Source organism: Myripristis murdjan, chromosome 3 (genome assembly GCF_902150065.1).
Source record: "Myripristis murdjan chromosome 3, fMyrMur1.1, whole genome shotgun sequence".
Lineage (NCBI taxonomy): Eukaryota > Metazoa > Chordata > Actinopteri > Holocentriformes > Holocentridae > Myripristis > Myripristis murdjan.
In genome coordinates, this window is record NC_043982.1 from 31839843 (window position 1) to 31853954 (window position 14112).

The window sequence follows — 14112 nt, forward strand, 5'->3', positions numbered from 1 at the left end:
TAAGTCTGGTGGCTAACCCTTAGCGCCTCGACGTTTGGCAGCATGACTACTGTTAGATTAATCCATTCCACACTCCCATCAGTCACTGGGCACAGGTTATTAGTGCTGGGGCCAGGCGGAGCGCACGCACACACACACACATGAACACTCACAGAGCAACACACAAGCACAGTCCCTTCACCCTTGTGACTTCGCCTTCTACCTCGTCCCCAAAGTTTGCAAAGGTGGCCTTGGTGGTGAGAGGCCATTTGTCAAAACCCAGCCAGAGTCTCCACTTGGCTCCTTTTAATAAGGCTACCTGGGCTGTGGGATTAGACTTACACACACCCACACCCACACACACACACACACTGTCCAACAAATTCACACCCCCACATACACACTCACTGCAAGTACACTTCGCTTTGCACATACTTACAGCAGCTCTGTCTTGTGCGCAGTGTGTCAGGTGGTGTGTCTCGCGGGGCTTATAAAAGTCCCATTAACATGGCCCTCCTCATTGGTTCTGACAGGTTGATCAATTAGGCCCCTCCCCTGCTGACCTCTGGGCCGCTCTGACAGAGAGGTCAGCCACGATGGATCGCTGGACCGGCACACACACTCTAACTCTCTCTCTCCCTCTCCCTCTTATCTCTCCACTGGCTTTCCCGGCTGGACGCACTACAGCTTGTTCCTGCCGTCGTGTGTCCGGCTCCAGCCTGATATCCCAGGGTGCAGCTGTTCTCTAGCTGTTAGGTAGAGGATCATACTTTACCTGAGACATGTCTGATCTTATCTCTGCCCTCAACGTGACCAAAACAGACACTCTGCTGTGTCGTCCTGCCAGGACTTGCCTGTCTGTGCCCGTGAAGGTGTGTGTCCTTGTGCTATTCTTATGAGGACCAAATGTCCTCACAGGGAAAGAGAGAGATGAGGGAAAGACTTCAATGTGAGGACGTTTGGCCTGTCCTCACCACTTTAAAGAGCAGGTTTTCGGCTAAGGTTTGGGTTTAGGGTTCAGATTAGAATTAGGATTAGGTTTAGATTGGGGTGAGGCATGTTGTCTTTATAGTAGAAGGAAAATTCCCCCCTAGGATAGTCTCACAGTGTTAAATATGTGATCAATCTGTGATGATGAGGTTGTAACTTTTTTTGTTGAACACACTTCCCCCATGTGATTTCCTACATTTCTCTGAATAACTCTCAACAAACTCCAGCTGGGGGTTATAAGGGTTATACACCTATGCGCATGTTTTTTTGCACACTGTTGTACCTAGATCTCTAGTGTGTTGTACTTAGATCTTATTCTTTATTTTTTATTTATTTAATCTTGTAATCTGTGGATACTGCTGAAAAACAGTGAATTTCCTTCGGGATGAATAAAGTATCTATCTATCTATCTATCTATCTATCTATCTATCTATAAGCATGGAATAGGAGAGCAATTATGATAGCAATGGCAAAATTATTTTTTTTCATTCAAAATAAAAGAAGTGCCTGTGCAAAAGGGTGGCTCTAGAATGCTCTTGCTCTTTGATTTTTTTCCTGACACCAAAACCTGATATTTACTTTTGATGTTTTAGATTAATGCATTTTCTACTATTAAACTCCACAGTAGCTACTGAGACTATCTGAACATACATCAAAATAAAACAAAACAAAAAATTGTTCCAGAAATAAAAAGTGTATCACCCACTAGCAGTTTCTAACACTGCAGGGAATTACTAACAATTTCTGGAAGTGCTTTAGGGTGGAGTTTGAGGGTTAGGGTTCAGGGAATGAGTGCAGGCCAGTAGAGGGTTGTCACAGGTGTGTGTGTGTGTGTGTGTCTGCATTTTACTGGAACATGTTTCTCATGAGGTCTGCACTCTGTCTTGCTGTTTTGGAAAAGCGCAGCAGATTTCTGAGCTGTCTGTTGAGTTAGACTGTGATATCGGTGTCCACGTGTGTTTAGTCAACAGGCTGATCTTCACAGGGTAAATAAAGGTAATATGGGAGGGGGTAGGGGTGGGGGGGTCAGGGACAGGACAGAGGACGGTTGAAGTGACTAGGAAACAACCTTAGAAGGGTCAGACGTGGTGATCAGATGGCAGGTTAGAAGCTGTGATCAGGGTAACGACCAGTGATGATCGAACATGTGATTGAACCCCGGTGCTTCTCTAAATGGGAAGCGGCATCCGGGATGTCCCCAGCAAATGGAAGTGTAGTTAAATCTCACCGGATTTGTAATTTACTATAAATGATTCACACAGGATGAAACTTTAATGTTCCCCCTGGGGAAACTGGGCTCTTTGCTGCAGAAAATAGGAAGCCACATGGAGAAATGCAGAATGTAAACATAATATAGTAAAAGGAGGCAATACAAACAGACATATCTGCCAGTTAAAATACTAGAACTCGCTAAGTAGAAACAAGAGATTAAGCATGGAACAGCTAATATCACAGTGTAACATAATTTACTGACAGAAAAATAAATGAACGCTTAATATAAACAATGAGGAAATGTTTTTGAATTCATTTTTCTACGTCTTGAAGAACTGCGGAAGGTCTGTGGTACAAAAATCTAATAAAGAGTCTGACAAACAGAGAGAAAAAAAGATGACTTGTTGCTCTGTGTGATCAAACAAAGCTCAAGAATGTTGCGGGTGCTCTTGGAAACGGAGCACTTAAGAGGGCGAGTCAAGTACTCCAAATATCAGGAAATGTTACAGCGAGGAAGGAAATATTAAAAGGCCTTTATTGTTATGGCTAAATCATTAAAAAAAAAAAAAAAAAGCCAACATGTTTCAAACACTGTAGGTCTTTGTCAGGGTCAGTAAAGGGTCTGTTCCATTATTATTATTATTATTATTATTTTAGGAATATATGCTATAATAATTCATGGGTTGGTGATATGGAAAAGTAGAATGGAGAATCCTTGTTTTAAACAACAGGTACCAGGAGGTCTAAAACCATTAAAACAGTCCATTAAGTGTGGGAGGGGTTAGGTTAAAAAGCCTCATTATGAGAGGAATGAAACCTTTAATTGAGAGGTGTGTGTGTGTGTGTGTGTGTGTGTGTGTGTGTGGCGGCGGCGGGGCTGGTTGGAGGGTGTTGCAGCCTGCCCAGGGATCCAGAGAGGGTCGCTGAGGGACGTGTCTGGGAGGCGGGTTAAGAGCGGTGTCACACCCGGCGAGGCTCGGCGGCGTTCTAATGATGTCCAGCGGCCTAATTGAATATTGACGTTGTGCGCACGAGGCTAAATGGCTTCTGTCTGCCTCACCTCCGCCGGGCTGCGAGAGCCGAAGATTTAACCTGTTTCCACCATTTGATTCCCGGGGGGATCGTTAGGTGCTTGTTACCATGGTTACTGGCTTTCGTCTTTGTGATGCAGTGGTTTGTTTTATTTCTTTTTAATGTGTGTGTGTGTGTGTGTGTGTGTGTGTGTGTGTGTGTGTTGTTGGGAGTTGCTGATTCGTCTGTAACAGCGGATTTCTAGCTCCTGTTGTATAAATGTCATTTGTCACCGTGGGGAGGGTCGGCGCTCCTCTGCAGTGCAGAGATCAGGCACCCCTGCTCTTGAGTCAGCACCGTGATGCACTGGATGTGAGATCGAGTTTTCGCCTCATCATGGCCATAAGATGTCCTCCCTTGTTTCTCCCCCGGGTCATGTGCATGCAGAACGGCATCCTCTCCTCCGTTTGTTTCTCTCCTCTTCTCCTCTTCTCTCCTTTTCTTTTCTGGTGCTTCTATTTCTGCAAGGGTGTTTTACTTCCCTCTGTGCCCGCCTCCAGCCCACTTCCCCTTTGTTACCACAGCGACGCTCTCCAGATGGCAAGTGTCAAGGCAAGACTGGGCTCCGAAAACAGTCTGATCGCAACACACACACACACACACACACAAACACACACGTATACAAGCTGGTCTATATACATATTTCCAAGAAGTGGTATCTTTTCTAACATACATTCTGTTTGACACTTGCATCCTACTCAGATGCTGGTAGGTGTGTACTCTCACAGCTACACACACACACACACACACACACACACACACAGAGCAGTACAGTATAATAAAACCTGTGTGTCACAGGCGCACAGGAAACAATCTCTCCTTTATGTGACCGGGATGTCATTAATCTTTGCGGAGGTTAACAAATGCACTTGCATGGAAGGTATATTTCATAGGCAGACACCCGACAATGGGGCCATTGTAGCGGCGAGCTGCTGCAGCACCCAGCTCCATTCAGTCAGGACCTTCTGGTTGGCTCCAGATCCACGGCTCATGTTGAGGGTTATGTTTCATCTCTCAGATGAATGTGTTTATGCAGGAGAATACATGTGAAACACGGAGGAAATCAACGTTTCAGCTATTTATTTATTTTGCTACAAGAAACCACAATTTATTTTCTGAATGGGGAAATGAATGCATTCGCCCATTTTTCAAAGTTCGGCTGTGTCGCTATTAGTCAAAAACAGAGCCAGACAAATGCCCTGCCGGTGTTTCTGTGTGCAGCCGGCCAACCAGGCCAGCTCGGATGTGATTCAGTGCTTTCCAGGACTCGCCACGCTGCAGCAGCACTATTTCTACCAGCGAAGTGGCGCGTCTTCCCACTAATCCATTAGACTTCCATTAGCTCCGATTTGTGTGATTAGTTCTAATTAATCAGTTCAGTCTGTGGCCTTCACTCCCCTGCCTGCTCCTCACATTTCATTTTTAACCTCATTTCTCAGCTCTCCACTGAGCGAGAGAACGAGGGAACGAGTGAGCGAGCAAATGAAAGAACGAGCTGCAGGTCCAGGCAGCCGTTGCCTTTTGTGTGTGTGTGTGTGTGTGTGTGTGTGTGTGTGTGTGTGTGTGTCAGAATGCACAAGCACTCAATACTGTTCCTCCAGCAGACTCGAACGGGCCGGCTGGTGCTTTGACTCCATTTACAATACTCTTTTCCCCCCTCTAAGTTAAATTAACATGATTCTCTCTGTATCGTGTTTCGAGCTGAGGTAGTTTGGGAGTTTGGTTTGTGGTTTAAAATGAATCAAGAGGGATTCTGACCTCATGTTTTACACATTTAGAGTCGGCTCTGGCTCTGGTTAGCCCCGCTCGGCCCTCCAGTGGAACAGTGAGTATTGATTAGTGCCGGGGCATCCATCCCTCACTGTAACAAAGCCTATTGATGTTTGTGGAGCCCTGATTTCCCCGCGGTCAAATACCATACACAGCACCGCAGCTAAGTGACTGGAAGCTGCTCCTAACTTGACTGACTGTCCTAAGCTAACCTGGGAATAACTGTCTCTGCAGGCTACAGCGGAGCTAAAATTATCATTTCAATAAGGACTCAAGACTGGTTTCTGTACCGTGCTGCAAACCTCAAAGTAAAAATCTGTACTGTCTTTATTTTTTTTTTTTTTTTTGTGTCTGATAGTAGGTCAGCTTATATACTGAGGTATAATGTGATGATAATCTATCTTCCTTTCCTCAGTTGTCAGCCTCCCTCTGCCATTACCACTATTGTGATAAATGAAGGATCAATTTATCAACCAGCCTCTACTCGATTTCTTTTTTTCTCTCTCTCACCCACGGCATCCCCACCCCCGCTCCCATCTCTAACCTCTGCACGTTGCCTTTATTTCTTGATCTGTTTTCACCCCGGCTGCATCCGTCTATCCATCCATCCTTTTCCTAGTCAGCCAGAGCGGAGGTTTCTTTGTGTCTGCTGGGGAAGGCTGAGATGCTGCCTGTCACCCTGGAGCCGCACACTCCTTTCCTGTCTGCCGGAGGTGGCCCGGCTAATGTCAATCACTCTGTGGGTGGGGAACATAGGAGAGGGATCCCCACTCTTTGGGAAATGTTTGTTTTTTTTCCCTTTCATAGGTGGGGCTGCACAATTATTATTGTTTCAACAACTAATTTCCATGCGGTTTCGCAAATATTGAAGAGTTTTTGTATTTTCCCTTCCCCTTCCCCTGTTTCCAGTTCCGCTTCCATTACACTTGGCCAATCAAAGCCTTTCAATGCACACCTGACCTGAAAAAAAAATATTAAAACAAGCAGTGTAACCTTACAAACAGCATCTGCAGAAAAATATAAGGATGAGGGGAGTTGAAAATAAAGTCGTGACAAAAGTGTTTGACCTGTTTAATGATGACAAAGACAGATTCTGTGTAAAGTTGGCTGTAACATATTTATGATTTCAGTTTTTCTCAGTAAGGATACAGTAAGACTTGGACAGTGCATGTGGAAAAACTGCACATAAACATGAAACTATTAAATGTGTAAAAGTGCCATGAAATCATTTCCTGTCACCAAGACAAACAATCATCAGCAATAACTATTTCTTGTCCTAATTGTGCAGCCCTGCTCCCGGATAATAGTCTGGTACAGTGTGGGTTATGAACTCGCCTGAGCAAAGCTAATATGATTATCCAAGCGTCACTGACGGATCTCTGTTCTCTCTCTCTCGCTCTGTCTCTCTGTAGGACTCCGTGGTTTAACGGCTGGGGATTCAACCTGCCTCGAGGCCAGTCTCTGCTGGATAAATGGAACCAGGTCCCTGAGGGCATCGACATACTCATGACCCACGGACCTCCCCTCGGTGAGTTCAATTAACCAATCACAACTCCCTCAACACAATATTTAATGGGGGTTGTGCTTCATTGTTCTATTCCTCTAAATCCAACGATAGCTGGGAGTTCACGTCCCAGACACAATTCATGATTCAATATTTGTGTTTGCGTGCAACATTATGAAGATACATGTTGTTTGGCTGAAGTTGTTTTGTTTCTCTGCTGTGACTCTGCTGATTTAGATTTCCTTTTGGTTGTTTGGGCCCCAGTTGTTTTTTGCCTGCTTGTTCCTTTGCACTCTCCATCTGGCTTTATTGAGTGATTTCCTTCCCCTCGCCTACGGAGGGCTGCTGCTGCTGCGCCCGTTTGATTGCATGGAAACTCGATTTTGCACCAGTGTGACAGGCGCTGCAAACGATTGGAGAGAGACTCTGGGAGAGGAGAGCAGGGGGATGGAGGGGGGATTGAAAGCTGGAAGGTATAGGCTGGCTGTCCAAAAATGGAAGGGAAAACATGGAGAGCACTAGGCTGTGTGATTATGGTTTAAATGATACTCCTAATTATTGTACTAAATATTGCCACCAGAATTAGTCACAACAATTATTTGTCTCTGTTTCAGGAAACTAAACCATTGCACTTTGCACCTTAACAGATAATTTCAGATTCACTTTTTTTTCAGTGTTTTGCAAAGTAGCATCAGTTACGATGTCTCATTTTGTCTCCTACCGGCTTAATCTTATTGTAATTATTGTAAACATTACTGCACTGTTTTATTATTTTGAGCCACGGCTGCGAGGCAAAGGCAAACTTTTCACTGAATCTGTACTTTTTACCTCAACTAGATGATGATCCAGGTCTAGTACTGCAGCAACACGTCGATGTCATCGACATAAATATGTTGATTAGTGTGCTGTGTGTCAATGCGTCGCATTGTTTGGATTGCTACCTGAATAAAGCCATCCAGGCCATGGAGGAAAAGAAAGTTCACAAAAAAACGACTGCCTTCAGTTTCTGTTGCACATTGACGATGTATGAACATCCATCCATTCATTTTTCCATACCCACTTATTCCTATTGCGAGTCATCATCTTTAGTCCGTTTTTCACGCGAGAGCCGGTCCTCTCATCATGTTAAGAAATTATTCTGTTTTGAGAATATGCAGTTGCTTAAGATTAATCAATCAATTTGTCAACTAATTGAAAACAAATATTAGCAGACTGATCAACGAAAAAGTAGTTGTTGCAACACCAGTATATTCTTCTGGCTTTAATCATTCAAAGGTTGTGATTCGTGAGCATTTATGGAAACAACTGATGTTTCACACTGGGTTATGAAGCAGACTCTTCAATATCACTGAATTACATGATTATACAGGTATATCATAGTGTGCAGCCCTAGAGACAGACAAAAGACAAGCTATCCTGTGTGTGTGTGTGTGTGTGTGTGTGTGTTTAGGTTTCCGAGACTGGGTTCCAAAAGAGCTGCAGCGGGTCGGCTGTGTGGAGCTGCTCAACACGGTGCAGAAGAGGGTTCGGCCCAAACTCCACGCCTTCGGGGGCATTCATGAGGGTAAGAATAAAACTGAGGAGCGGACATCAAGACAGTCGACCTTCACATGACCTCCCTCACACTGACACTGACATCCAGAGGGATCACCGTGAACTCACTGAACCTCTGAGGGAATATACCAACCTCATGCAGCCTTATGACAAAACACTCTTTGTTCACGTATGTAGCAGTTTCACCTCATGTCACACAATACCAAAATGTTTTCCGTGCAGCATCAAGCGGTCATCCTTTACTCTATGACTTTTGCACCGCACTTCCCAGAGATCCTCTGTCAGTCAAACAATGTGGGCACAGTGCGGTACTCTTTTCTTCATCTGTTCAGCCATAATGGCTATCACTGCTCATATTAACCACTTTGTTCTTCTTTTTTAATCCAAACAAGCGGGAAACTTAAAAAAACATCTCTTCCTGTGATATTTTTCCCAGAAAAGTGCACCCAGACACTGAGTTTTTACAGCCATAAAAAAAAAAAAAAAAAAGTTTTCATGTCGCGGCTGGAGGTTGAATCACTGTGGTGTTATTACAATGTGAGTGAGGGAGGGAAAAAAAAACAAGCTTCTATATGAAAATGTCACAGGTATTTATAGATGTTACTTTAACATGGGCGAGAGAAACGGCAGGGAAGAAATCAGGGGAGTAATTGAAGAAAGAAGGGAAGGAAGAATAGAAAAGTGAAGGAAGGGATAAAAAAAAGAAAGAAAGATGTGGACAACATACAAATTCTACCTTGATGCCTTGGCAAGATTGTTCTTCACTTTTCATGCCAACAAAGCATCTTGAATAGAATGAAAGAAGAGCTTTCGAGAAAGAGAAAAGGCAGAATGGAGGAGGAAAGGAAGAACAAAGAGGATGGGAGGAAAGAGAACATGGACTTGTTGATCAGCCAGCCCAGTAAAAGCACCACTGGCCACCTGATGAAGTCCAGTTTTCCACGCAGCATCTGTTGAACCACATCCTCCGCCCTCTTGTGTGTTTCTTTCTTTCATTACGTCTCTCTGTCACACTTTCCCTCGCTGGCGGTGTGTGTTTGTTTGTGTTGCCTGTTACTGATGCCTGCATCCCCCTCCTCAGGCTACGGGATCATGACAGACGGCTACACGACGTTCATCAACGCCTCGACCTGCACTGTCAGCTTCCAGCCCACCAACCCACCCATCGTGTTCGACCTGCCCAACCCCTCCAGCTCCTGAGACCCAGTTGCAAGGGGAGGGGCGGGGCTGAGGGGGGGAGGGGGCGGGGCGCGGGGATGGACACGGCCAGAATAAACTACATTTGTTTTTTTCTATAAATATGTCGAGAAAAAAAAATTCTAAGTGTTTCTTTGAAAACTTTCGGTCTCCTCCGAAGTGTTGTTGAGAATTGAGAAGGTTTGGAGATGTGGGGGTGGGGAGGGTTGTTTTTGGGGGGGGCGGGGTTAAAGGAGAATACCAGTGTTTTGTTTTTTGTTTTTTTGTCAGTACCAGCGGTCCAGGTTCCTCCCTGGTGTCTGCACCCAGTCAGCATAGTTGGAGATGACAGGCCTTCTTTTCCTTCTTCTGAAGTAGCCGTTCCCTGCCATTCATTCTTGTACAATATGAAAAACAAAGATAATCCATCACGTGACGTAAACACGAAGCCTGCGTTTGGTTTGGTCGCATTTTCTGTTTTGGCTTTTCAAAACTGGTTTAACGCCATGATGTTTGTATTCTAAAAACAACAGCTTAAACGATCTAATTAACAAACAGCATGCTGTAGAGATCAGCTGGGGAAATGTAAGCTGGACGCGGACAGAGGTAAATGGGCTGTAGCTCTGAATGACACTGGTGTTCTCCTTTAAAAAGGGATTTCGTGGTTAAACAATCTAACTCTTGATAAATATTGGTCAGATCTGTAAGATAAATGATGCTTTGTGAATTTGTACAATTTCTTTATTTTTTGTTTTGCGTTGGCTGGACAATGGATGCCATTATTTTATTTTGTATCATGTAATATTTTGTGTTTAGGATTTTTTTTTTTTTCTCGTCAGTTCCTCTTTTCTTATTGGCTGACAGGGACGCTGCCTTAAACTAGCTTTAATGTTCTCAGCTAGAGCCCCCACTCTCTGCTAGCTCAGAGAAAAGCCCTTATTTATTACCCATCATCCCAGCAAAACAACACCTCACCAACGCAGGGACAGAAAGCTATCAAATTCTAGCCCTAAAAACAAACTCTCTAACATCTTATGGATTTCTGATAAAAATTTGGAAAATGTATGTAAAAATATATATATATTATATATTCATGTTGTAAAACATCTGTACTAAAAGTTGTGTTTGACAAAAAAAAAGAAAAAAATTATGGTGCATTTTTTTGTGTATGCACCTGTATGATTGACATGTTTCTTTACCACTCCCATCAGACGCTCTAAAGAGATTTCTTTAATGTTTTTTGTATGGACTCCCCCAGTAGGGTAGAGCTTCATCTTGGATGAGAGAGGAAATTTTGTCACAATCCAACAGGCGGTCGTTGTTCTGTCTCCAACAACACGCCTGCCTAAACATGGTTACGTTGTCCTTTAAAGTGTAAATCTGATAGTATTTGTGTTTTATTGTTTCTTTTTTGGTTTTTTGTTTTCAATTTTTGCACTGTGTGTAAATGCAATCTTGCTAGCACAAAAAATGTTGCCAATAGTTGTCTCAACTTTGCCGCTGTAAATGCTCTTTCATGCTCTGTTCCTCTCTCTCTCTTTCTCTTTCTCTTTCTCTTTCTCTCTCTCTCTCTCTCTCTGATTGTATCCCTCTTCATGGAAATGTTAGTTCTCTTTTTCTTTCAGTTCATTGTGATATATTTAGCTGCCTTTATATGCAAATAAAATTGCAAGATTTTTACTTATGAAGCTGTCTTGTTTTGAATCTTATTCCTCATTCTGATCCAGCTTTCCACTTCATGTTGGTGTTGTAGTTAAATTTCCAAAACTCAAACTCAGATCACCAGTGTGTAACTTGACTTGTGTCTGACCTGAGCAAAACTACCAGGCAGGAAGTCACCTGGTAGAAAAAAATAAGTCCATGTGCAGATCTGTATGGTGTTTACCAATCTGTATGCACAGATTCATAAAAGTTGTAATTTGTGCCCGCAAATTACACATCTGTACCCTAAGATTTGCAATTCATGCACTCAATACTTGAATGTCTGTATATCATGCTTCACTTTTTCCAGTTTCAGTCTGGGAGTACTGATTTGTATATCCAAGGGCATAGATTTATAATTCAAGAGAACAGTTTGCAAATCAGAGCACGGATTCATAATTTGAGGTTACGGTTGAATCAGTGTGTGCAGATTTTGTAAACTGAGAGTGCACAGATTTGCACGGAGATTAATTCTTCTACCATGTGACTCCAGGGGGCCATGCTGTAGAGAAGTTAACAAAATGAACATGCGATTTGCAAGCCCGAAACCTCAGAAGCTTACAAAGTTATTTGCTTAGTGACTGATACTGATCAACCGCCCACAAAAATGTTATGGTCATTTTGTTTTGGCGCAGTTGCGATCCCACCTTGTGAGCTGAAGTTACCAGGAGGCTATAGGTGGAGGGTGACTGTCTGGAAGTCTCCTCACTGACCTTTTCAAACACTCAGAAAGTAATAAAAAGTCTTACTTGCATCTTTAATGGATCTTAAACAAACAGGTATCTTGTTCAGTGATGGATTTTATCACTCACTACTTATTACTAGCTTTATTCAGTAAGAGACGATAAAAATATCCTGTAGCTGTGTGGCACTGCTGTACTTTTTATCAGAATGTACACAAAATTTTGATTCAGGGTCTACATCGTGTCTCATTGGTTTCATCAGGTTTCATTCCTTTTTAGCGCTCGCCAGCACAGATCGCTCATAGGCCAAAAATAAAATTGGTTTGATTCACATAGCGCCTTCGCCAGCCCTTCCCACAAACCCCCTTCTCCCATCACCAGAACATCAAAGCAGCCCAACCAATTAACTCTTCCCTGAAACGAGAGCGGCAAAGCATCACCCCACACCCACCAGATCCCCCTGCACATTACCATAATCCAGTCTAATCATATTAACATAGGCCACAGATGAGCAGAAGACACAGCCACAACTGGGTCTGCTGTGTACATTCTGCCTCTTAGTGTGGGAGCAAATGCATATGGTTACTTTTATGCAGCGCTGTGTAAAGGAGCATGTTGTGTCTGTTGTTTCTGCAAAGCTCAGGCCTTTAATGTATGCCCACATGCTTTTTTTTTTTTTTTTTTAAACTATGGAGGCAAAAGCTTGCAAACAAGCGCCCACCACTGTTGGGGCCTTTTGAAGCTTTTTTTTTTCTTCTTTTGAGGGGGAGGAGGAGGAGGAGGAGAAGCCGGATGGGGTTCTACAAGCGAACCCAAATATCCATCAATATGCATTCATACTGAATCATACAGGATGACAACAGCACTGGGGAGATTAGAGTGTGTTGTCACAGTGCAGAAATCCAGTATCTGGCCATGCACGGTTTTCTTTGGTCTAAACCACAGTGCAAATTTGAATTATTTGAATTTTTAAATGTGGTTTGTTTAGGTAGATTGCCCAAAAATAAGAGAACCAGAGCTTGTCAACAGAAGTCTCCAGACTCGGAAGTGGCTTGCCTGTTGGATCATCTCACTACATCTCAGCAGGTTAGAGACTTTGGTAGTGGAGGGATAATCAAACCTGACTGCAGTCTCTGTGACTTTAACTAAGCATGATGGAGCTGTCTGCACCCTTCCTCTTTAGTGTTCATGCAAGTGGAGAAGATGTGAAAAAAAAAAAATAGCCCAATATCAGCATCAGTCCAGACTTCATTTTCGTTATGCCATAGGCTTTGCAGGCATGTGGAACTGCTGGCTATCAGATGTCAACATCTGTCCTCCTATATCAATAAACAAACCGCACCACAGTTATCTGGGCATTTTCAGGTGTCTCGGTGCAGTTCAAATGGCATTGTCCCACCTGGACCAAGAAAACAAACAAAAAAAGTTAACACTCCAAAATTCAAATGAGCTTCATCAAACATGCTTGGTGCTCCTAAACAGCCTAACCTAAGACTCCTGTAAAAGAGCCTGGATTAGCCTAATAGAAAGCATCTGTCTATTTAAGATAATCCCAGAATAGATATCACTCTCGTAAAACAGAGGTGGCAATGAGGAAATTTATTCCAGTTGAATGCGTATTTTTCTAATAATATCATCACACACTGCAGAGGTTCAACAAATTTACAAAATTTTAAATAAGGCAAGGAGAATGAATGGACGAACAAATGAAGGAATTTATTCAGTCCATCAGATGTGAAAATGCCAAATTACTTCTAAAGCTGAGCATTGAAAATATTCATAGAGTTCATGAATTTGAAGTTAATAAAAAAAATATCTTCTGTCACACTACTCCCCTGGTGCTGTTACACTGTTAAATATCAGCAGTGTGTGATGTTCAGCACAGTCCAGGAGGAATTTCATGATGAAATGTTTTTCAGTGACCCGCTTTCCCTCAACCTGCCTCGTCTACTTCGACTTCAGCTGGTGATTTCCTGCGTTTCACAGAATGACTGTCAACAACCCTGAGAGTCTGGGCATGAAATTGTTGCATTCAGCTGAGGGTTCTTCGTGTCGGTGGAGAGAGCGATAGTGTTAGCACAAATAGAGACTGAGTCTTTCCATTCGAGAAAGCACCAGCATCTTACTCACAACCAAATGTGTCTTGTATTCTGGCCTACTGAGGCTGTGACACCCAATCCTGCGGAGATTTTCCAAACTCCACTGACCATGACGGCAGTAACGCTCGTGTCACTCTCAGGATGGAAAGCTCAAACTCTGTAAATATGTTGATAGTCTGACAAATTATCATTTTACCTCTGCTGATCAAAAATAAGCAGTGGATGGTGAAAATCCAGAGGGACAAACAGCATATTTTTTCATCCACTAGCTACAGTTAGACAACAACTAGGCAGTGCAATACAATGCAAGCTTGATGGCTAAATTTAGACAAAACCTAAAAGTTTGTGGTACATTCAGTGCATTTTATATGTC

At 43.1% G+C, this 14112-nt stretch overlaps 1 protein-coding gene across 2 annotated transcripts in view; it reads left to right on the forward strand.

Annotated features, from left to right (window-relative positions):
• The window catches only part of mpped2a (metallophosphoesterase domain containing 2a), a 67618-nt gene extending 57065 nt beyond the window's left edge, over positions 1 to 10553 (forward strand). For both annotated transcript variants that reach the window (XM_030048363.1, XM_030048364.1), the window contains exons 5-7: positions 6435 to 6550; positions 7977 to 8090; positions 9162 to 10553. In XM_030048363.1, the coding sequence (XP_029904223.1) occupies positions 6435 to 6550; positions 7977 to 8090; positions 9162 to 9280 (349 nt within the window). In that variant the 3' untranslated portion in view covers positions 9281 to 10553. The remainder of the gene's footprint in view (positions 1 to 6434; positions 6551 to 7976; positions 8091 to 9161) is intronic.
• Positions 10554 to 14112: the final 3559 nt, after the last annotated feature.